The 8,416-nt window shown below is 46.2% G+C and overlaps 1 protein-coding gene across 2 annotated transcripts; it reads right to left on the bottom strand.

The window, feature by feature from the left end:
* Positions 1–554: 554 nt before the first annotated feature.
* LOC112560765 lies at positions 555–5,865 on the bottom strand. Of its 2 annotated transcripts, none has more exons than XM_025232813.1 (5): positions 4,490–5,865; positions 3,777–3,828; positions 3,184–3,273; positions 2,195–2,341; positions 555–1,165 (listed from the first exon to the last, which is right to left on the bottom strand). In XM_025232813.1, exons 1-5 carry the CDS (start codon positions 4,633–4,635, stop codon positions 1,025–1,027), a joined length of 576 nt encoding a protein of 191 aa, XP_025088598.1. In that variant the 5' UTR covers positions 4,636–5,865; the 3' UTR covers positions 555–1,024. The 2 variants fall into 2 exon arrangements, with proteins under 2 accessions (XP_025088598.1, XP_025088599.1); XM_025232814.1 differs by having other exon boundaries at positions 2,216–2,341; positions 4,490–5,818.
* Positions 5,866–8,416: the final 2,551 nt, after the last annotated feature.

Genomic DNA, 8,416 nt, shown 5'->3' with positions numbered 1-8,416 from the left:
TGTGTTGATGTGTTAATCAGAGACATCAGAATCTGCAATGTTTTGACACTGGACTTGTAGCATTCTGCTAGTGAACTAGTAACATTCAGCTAATTTAAATGCATTGGACCAGCAGTGTTCTTCTAGTTGAGACACATTAGCTGTGTTCATTTGCTCAGACTCATTGCATCAGCTGTATTCTGCTAGTAGAATACATTGACATGGTCACACACATGCAACATGGCTCAAGTGTCTTAGCAAATAGCTCAGTCTAAACATTGTGTCTACTTGTCTTTGGCCTCGAAGCCTCGATCAGTTCTGTTAAGACAGCATCATGACCAGCAGTGCTGTAAGGAGCGGTTCAGAACAGTGCCACTAAGAACAAATTGGGAAGATAATAACTCGGTGCTTAGAGGCCAAAGACACATCAGCTTACTTTTTTCATGTCAATCAGCTGTCAAACAAAGAAGTTCAAGATAACACCTCACACTCAAAAGAACTGACCCTGAGATGCTTTCACAAAAACTGACCCCAAGATGACACCTCATTCTCCCAACAAACGAGAGCTACCTTTACCTTTTTAATTGATGACTTTTTACTTTTTACAAAATCTCAAACACCTTCAATTCAGATGCCAATGTTAATTTGCAGTTTACATTAATTCACATTAATCCAAGGTTTACTTATTTATTGTTTACTTATACCGGAACCTGGTATACAAGCCATCTCTAGTCTTCAAACTAGACACAAGATATCAAGACACCGCGACAATCATGGAGGTAGAAGCTGGTGTCAGTGACCTGGCTGCGCGACAATCATGAAGCTAATGCAAGGGATGTCTGGTATTCCTGGCCTCTGAGTGTCTCCTATAGGTGGCATTGCTGGAGCAAGTTGTCAGCTTTAGCCCTGCATTCCTGGCTGTCTGCTAGGTGGCATTGCTGTAGCCAGCTGTCAGTTATAATCCTGTAGGCCCCGACTGTTTTCTAGCTGCCATTGTCGTAGCAAGTTGTCAGCTAGAACTACTCTTGCCGTGTGTGGTGTGGTCCTACTGTGGGTGGACGGGCAAGTGGATCAGACAGTACGGGGTATCTCTGCACAGACTGAGGTGGTATGAAAGGGGAGGTAGCTCTGCTGCCAGACTGTACACGTTTTCATCCCTGGGGGCCTTGACTGGGAGGTCCATGCCCTGCAATGTGACAAAGGTCCTTAGCTGGTGACAGCTTTACCCAGCTTGATACGACAACCGCCCTCCCCACCCTTGCTCTTTTCTCAAACTCAGTTGTCATCAGCAACAACTACAACAAGTCAGTCCTACCGCAGACTTTCACAAGGTTGGACGTGGACACCATTATGTTACATTTCAGTAACATGTCATTAACAATAGGAAATGTACCTTGACCTAACTATGACACCGTCCCACCACAATCTGACCTGACTGTATGACATAAACTTGTTGTGCATGATGCGCAATAATAATAATATGAACTTATAACACGCAGCAAGACAGATCGCGCTCTGTGAGCAGACCAATAACGATAAACAAAAGATAACAGTAAACAGTGAGGTACTATAAACACACTGAACAACATCAAGATGTAGAAGGTAAAACAATGATGAAGGTATGAAGGGATGTAGACACTATACACAGTGTCAGATGGAGTCGTCACGTGACGGTTAGCATGACAGACAGTATTGCCAGGGAGTTAAGGATAGTAATTCAGGGATAGTACTTAGTGAACAGATATGTGTTGACAAACCGTGTGAATGTAGCCTTGTAGTCTGAGTGGTGAATGTGACGAGGAAGAGAGTTTCACTGTTTAGCAGCACAGAGGGAGGACGTCTGTTGTCTTTATGTGAATGTCTTTGTGGGAGGGAGGACAGAATGCGCAAGGATGATGAGGAGCCAAGGGTTGGGGCAGGAGTGTGAACAGACAAGATGTCAGTATAGTGGGGGCTCGCCGAAACTAACAGCGGAGAACTTCACAAGAGGCCAAGGGTGAGTCTCGGCGTTCAGACATAAGTCCATCAATGCACGTCCATGCGCTACACCACCGGGTACCTCGGGTCTCGGCAAACAGTCAGCAGTCCGTGAGGTGACGTGTGCAGAAATGTGACACAACCATATACGTAACAGTACAGCTTGCGCACCTGAGCAGGACTGGGATGTGTACGTAACTGCAGGATGTATCCTGACCTGTGCATAATGTATCCTGACCTGTGCATAATGTATGCTGACCTGTGTGGAGGAGGGGTTAGTGATGGCCACCTGCATGTCGAAGTCATAGCGAGGTTCTTCCCAAGACCAGGCGGCGTGAGCCATGAGCTTGACATCGGGATCGGTGTACCCATAGCCGGTGAACACCTGCAACAACCACCGCCCACCTGTCATCAACGATGTCAGGCGGAAACGAGGGAGAACTTCATAGGTGGCGCTAGGAGGACAACAGCTGCGCCTAATCATCATCATCTAGCAGTTTCCTAGTTTCTTTACCTTCGCTTCTGTATTTCTCTTGCCGCCTTATTTGTATTGCTGGCTTAACGGCTGGACTTCTGTCTGCTGGTGAAATCGTGAATGTGAATGTGACTTTAGGACTGGTGTTCTATTTCGATGCCAGTCCACTAGTTTATCAGCCTCTTCAGCCTTTTTGTTCTAATATTATCCTGTTTATGAGAGACAGTCTATCGTCCACATGTCTGTTCTGTCAGTGAGTTTGAAATTACAAGGTTTTGTGTCATTTCTATCCGTTTAGGTTTTATTCTTTGAAAAGCTGTGTGTATGGCAGTCTACTCGGTTGTCAAGATTGAAGCATGCGTCGGAAGTCTGGTCAGGTCATTGTCTTGACCTTTATAATCACTACCACTAAAATTCTTCATAATTACTACCACTAAAATCATTCATAATTACTACCACTAAAACCACAAGTCACTGTCATTATCATTCACGTGCGCGGGTCAGATCTTCGTTAAGTTAAGAAACAGCGAGTTAGCGGGCGATCAGCTGATCAACAGTTCGTGGTCGATCAGTTTTTAATTAAGAAGGAAGAATAGACTGCCTGAAGCAGCCTGACACCAGGTAGGAGCCTCAGATGAAGCCACTGCTGTCAGGATCCCTGACATGATGTCGATAATGGACCTACCTCCCCCGTGCAGTCTACAGTCCGCTGGAGCATCATCATCATCCCATGACTGGAAGACAGTAGTTACCTTTCTTAATGGTGGTACCCTGAGGATCCTGTCATAGTCCGGGATGTAGGCTTTCTTCCCTTTGTGCCAGTAGGAGAGCTGGGGGGACTCCTGCACACAGAAGACAAAGTACACACCAGCACAATGTGTGTCTGTCTGTGTGGGAGGTCTGCTTGCTCAGCCACGCCAGTCAAGTCAACGTGGCAGTGAGCAAAAGAAGAGGCGAACTGAACAGCTGTGACTGTGAACAGGAGACAAACGGTAAACATATGCAACAGCAAACAAAAGCGACAAAAATGAACAGAAAAAAACCCAGTAAACAACTGACAATAAACAAAACAGTAAACAACTGACAAGAAACAAAACAGTAAACAACTGTGACAAGAAACAACTAAGCAGGCTGGGACCAACAGTCATGTTCAAATCCTTGCAAGCAGCCAGCTGCCAGCTGACGTCTTCAGTTCATTCACATGCAAGAAACCAAACGCGTCGACAGGAAGCCAGTAGCCCTTCACTCCATCACTTCCGGTGACGTAACAGTACAGCAGGAAGAGTAGGTCTTTCGCTCATTCAAATGCACCAAAGTCGTCCAGGTGTGAGGCCGCTCTACTCACCCCCGATACTTTGTCCAGGTGTGAGGCCGCTGTACCCAGGCGTGATGGTGCCCTGTAACACACACACACGCACACACACGCACACACGGACACACACACGCCCACTGAGCTTAACTCTGTTTACGACTGGTGGGTACTTCCGCTTGTTCGCAATGGGCAGGGAGCCGCCATGTTTTGAATTCTACTTTTTGTGTTGTTTCTTACTGCTTTCACGACATTATCCATTACATAAACAGTGAACATCAAACTGAACAGAGATAAGGTAGAAAATAAGCCTTAATTTAAAAACATGGTGATGTTTGATTCAAAATGTGACCTAAACTGCAGTGTGCTAAGTTTACACAGGGACTTGTTAGGGACCCAAGTACGTGCTACACTAATGTTGGTATAACAAGATAAAGATTTCTTCAAAATACAAAAATTGCCAGGTTTGTTGTTCTGAAAACCCTCTTGCATCTGATCTGCTTTGAGAAAGTGATGTGGCAAGACGGGATTATGGTCCACTACCGACCACAACGCCAGCGAGGAGGACGAATGAAAAGGTTTCAGCAAAAAGGGTTTTCTTCCTCCTTTCTTCACGCTGTTTGAGAGGGACCGTTAACTCACGAGATCTCTAAGCCGTTTGTATGTCAAAAACTACATCCGTTGAGTTTATTCAAGAGGTCTGTCAGTAGTCTCCTGTACCACAGTAGTCCTTTCAGGAGGTCACTAACCAGTCTCCTGGTGAAGACTCCTGCCCCTGCACGCAGCACGCGGCGCACGAGCGACCGCAACAGTTGGCACAGAAACGGCCGCAGCACTTGCAGTACCAGGTTGTGGTGTAGTCCCACACACAGGACTCCTCACTCAGGCCAGCCATCTTACCTGTAGATCATCACCTGGCTACTGGCGTTACGTCATTGCGCTGTGATGTCACAGGTGACGCAGGTAACAATGTTCCGGAAGTGAGGGGAGTAGGCTACACAGCACAGACTATACCTCAGTGTAGGTCAGAGTTCAGGGCTGTTTCAAGAAAAATACAATGTGGTATTAACGGGAAATAACAGAAGTGAGCGCACACTGCTGTGACAGGGTGACATGTCTCTAACGACCAATGTCCACATCTGTGGGAGCTGAAGACAATACGAAGTATCAGACCAAATACCACACCCCACGAATAAGAGCCAGAATTTTAGTGAAACATTCTGCTCGGGAACTACCGTCCTCTTTAGTGGAAGAACAAATATGAATGAAACCATTAGCGCTATACAGCTTTTAGTTACTGTAGTTAAAGTGGTCAGTCTGGCTACAGTGTGTGGCTAGCCATGCAGTGGTCAGTCTGGCTACAGGTGTGGCTAGCCATGTAAAAGGGCGACAGTGAGTTGGTGTTTGTGGTGGATGCAGAATCGAATTTTTGCTTTTGTCCTAAGCTCTCCCATTGTATTTTACTGAGCGTTTTCTGCCCAATGTTTGTGTTAGTGAACACGGACATTGCACTGTGTGAACATTGCATAGTCGGACTACCGGACATGGCCTTGTGTTGTCTGCACAGGTAGTTTTCTGAGCAGCGGTACTCAGCGTTGCCCGGAGATATCCCCCCGCCCAAGGTTTCAAGGGAGACGACACCACAAAAAGTTTGTTCTGCTGTTGGCAGAGTTACTGCCCTCAGGGTAGCTGTTGTTTCTTGGCGGCATCATGGCTCTGTAGCCAGCCTCAGGACTCGGGTCAGCGAGCTACATGGAGCGAAATAAAGCGTAGACCCTTTCTCCAGGCAACAAAATATATTTGTAACACTTGGTTAGATGAGATGAGCCTTGTGGATCTCTTACAACACACAAGCACGCAGACACGCATGCACGCACACAGAGGACCACAAGATTAATGAGCTAATTAAGTGGGGTAAAACTTTTCCTAGAATGCTATTGCTCTATTGGGTTCAAAACCACCACGTTCCTCGGGGGTATAGAAAATAGATATATGGAGATACAATTCCTGCTAATTGCTGACTACAACAAGGGTTAGGGGACAAATACTACTAATAATAATCATAATCATCATCATAAATGCAAAATTTGTGAAGCGCATACTCACACTCCTAAGGAGCATGCTGTTAGCGCTTAAAACAAGAAAGAAACATGGACAGCATATGAGGGAGAAGAAAACAAATAAATAATATGAGCTATCAAAAAATAAACAGTACTAAACGAAGAATAAAGTCAAATACAGAAAACACAAAGAGGAGCCAAATAACAAGAACAAGAGCTACATCAAATAGGAATCCTCTGCAAAATTTCGCCCTGCCCCACCAGCCAGCTCTTTAAACAGTGAAAACTACAGAACTACTCGGTAGCTAAACAGTGTTGAAACTACAAGACCATCAGTCTAGTGAACTTTGACTGCAGAACCACCAACTTGTAGAGTTACCCCGGCAAAGTCATGCTCAAAAATGAATTCCACTAACTTGTATTACTGGACTGCTGGCAGACGATTTCTATCCAGTTAACTACTAAAACATGGCAGGAGTGTACAAAGCTTCCGGTTTAGTCACATTCATTGGTCAGGCTCGCCGAGACTAACCGCGGAGAACTTGGCAAGAGGCTAAGCCTTGGTCTCGGCAGACAGACAGCAGTCCACCTCTACACGTCTGTGGCAAATTCAAATGGCCTGACGACCACCGATGAGGAACAGCCTCGCTGTAGACCAGGCAGATGAAAGCATCATCTACTGTCTCACTGAGACTAAAATACATCAGTGCAGTGTGTTGCCCAGTTTCATTGATTGTAGACAGGCATTTGAAAGAGTCCATGCCGAGACCTACGTGATGTGAAAGTTCAACAGGAAGACGAAGTCCTGAAAGTAATGACTCAACAGTCGGTGTCTGGTAAGGGTGGGGCCCCTTGTCTCTGTATTATTTGCTTGTTTTAGTTTGCTCCCCTCGTCGTTGGTCTTATTCAACATGTTGTTGGAGAAGACCATGAGAGACACTTGTCAAGTTAACCCTAACCCTGTCACAACCATCGTACCTTCCTGTCCATGCAATCTGCAGACGACATCGATCTGGTGCCAGACATCAACACCATACTTGTTTGTTACCAGGAGACTGGCGGACAATGCTGACGCCTGTAGGGGGGGGGATGGAGGAAGGGAGACCAGAGGTGACAAGAGCCGAGTGAGGGTTAACACCAGGACAGCAAAATACAACTACATAAAGTAAGACAACTCCAGGTCAACAGCTATAGGTACTTGCAAGCCACTGTTTCCATGGTAACTACATGGTCTCCACCCCTGACCGTCAGATGTGTGTCCAGCATCCTATTGTTTGCAGCCCTCTGTGCACTTCATCCTTTGGTCTCCAGCTCGCTGCCCTCATGGTCCTGCCTCCACCCTCCGCCCACTTGTATCTTGTCTCGAGATCCCTGGATCCAGCTGTTTGTCCTTCATTTATATCATTCTATATCCAGCTGTTCATTCGCTATATCTATCCTCAGCTATATCTACCCCATTAATCTGTGTCTGTTTGTTCACTATGTATCTTTAGGTGTTAACCTAGGATATCAACCTGTCTCCAGCTGCTTGTTCATTGTATCTATCTTTAGCTGTTAACCTAGGATATCAACCTGTCTCCAGCTGCTTGTTCATTGTATCTATCTTTAGCTGTTAATCTACTTTATCAATGTGTCTCCAGCTACTTGTCCAGGCCACTGCAGGTTATTTTCCACTAAAGTGATTAGTCCTTCGGCAACGTTGTGTCTCTGTCTCTAGTTGTCTTACTAGGCTATGCTACTATAGACTACTCTATTCTAGTCTTGTCTACTGTATACCCTCTTTTCTAATGTTTTTATTGGTTATGGATGTTCTAGATTCTAAAATAAGCAAAACTGATGTTCCACTAGCTCTCTCATACTCTATACCCATTTTCTGAGTTTTGTGTTTGATTGACTATGGAAGATTCTAGAACAGGTAAAACCGCTGATCCACTAACAAATGTGTGGCGTCCAAAGCGAGGCCGATACCAAGTCATCCGGGCGACTCTTTTCCCCTGAACCGTGCAGGCCACGTGACGCTGGTTATCATTGCACATGGCAGGCGGTGTCGGCTGTGACAGCCGCTCCCTGGGGAAAAGAGGCTCAGCCAGATGGATTGCTACACAAGACCGCTCTTATTTTCCCAATACCTCGTACAGAAGAGCCCCTGTCTCCGTAATCACCCATATCGCTAACTCTCTCCACAGGCGGTGGGGTGGGGGAGAGGACTATCAGAGAGACAGAGAAGGTATGAGAGGAGAGACAGAGATAAGGGATGAGAGGGGGGGAGAGAGAGACTATGGGACCGAGAGACAGGAGCAGATCATTGGGGAGCGAGATAAAGAAGAAAAGAGAAGCAAGGGGGAGAAGAGGGGCAGGGGGCCCGCGGGTGAAATAGAGGACTCGCGGACGACGTTTTCCATTAACTGTTTCATTTATTGGAAAAACCAAGGGTTGTGCCGCCTGCAAGAGAAACACGAGTTTCTCCACCAGGAGCCTCCAAGACGCCAGGCGCTCAATGAAAAGTGAGGTTTGAGACAAGCCTTGTCCCCGGGGTTAGGGCTTGTGACAAACATTGTCCCCGGGGTAAGGGCTTGTGACAAGTATTTGAGACATGTTGTGAAATGTGGTAATGAT

This window comes from Pomacea canaliculata, linkage group LG3 (assembly GCF_003073045.1).
Source record: "Pomacea canaliculata isolate SZHN2017 linkage group LG3, ASM307304v1, whole genome shotgun sequence".
NCBI lineage: Eukaryota > Metazoa > Mollusca > Gastropoda > Architaenioglossa > Ampullariidae > Pomacea > Pomacea canaliculata.
The sequence above is the reverse complement of the archived record's forward strand: the minus strand, read 5'-3'. Positions and strand labels throughout refer to the sequence as shown.

Excerpts from the sequence above, each read along its gene's own strand:
- LOC112560765 (XM_025232813.1), bottom strand. The coding sequence starts at position 4,635 with ATGGCTGGCCTGAGTGAGGAGTCCTGTGTGTGGGACTACACCACAACC. Across the intron at positions 2,342-3,183 it reads GGGTACCACCATTAAGAAAG|GTGTTCACCGGCTATGGGTA; the intron begins GTAACTACTGTC and ends TGGTTGTTGCAG. Across the intron at positions 1,166-2,194 it reads TCAGCATACATTATGCACAG|GGCATGGACCTCCCAGTCAA; the intron begins GTCAGGATACAT and ends GTCACATTGCAG.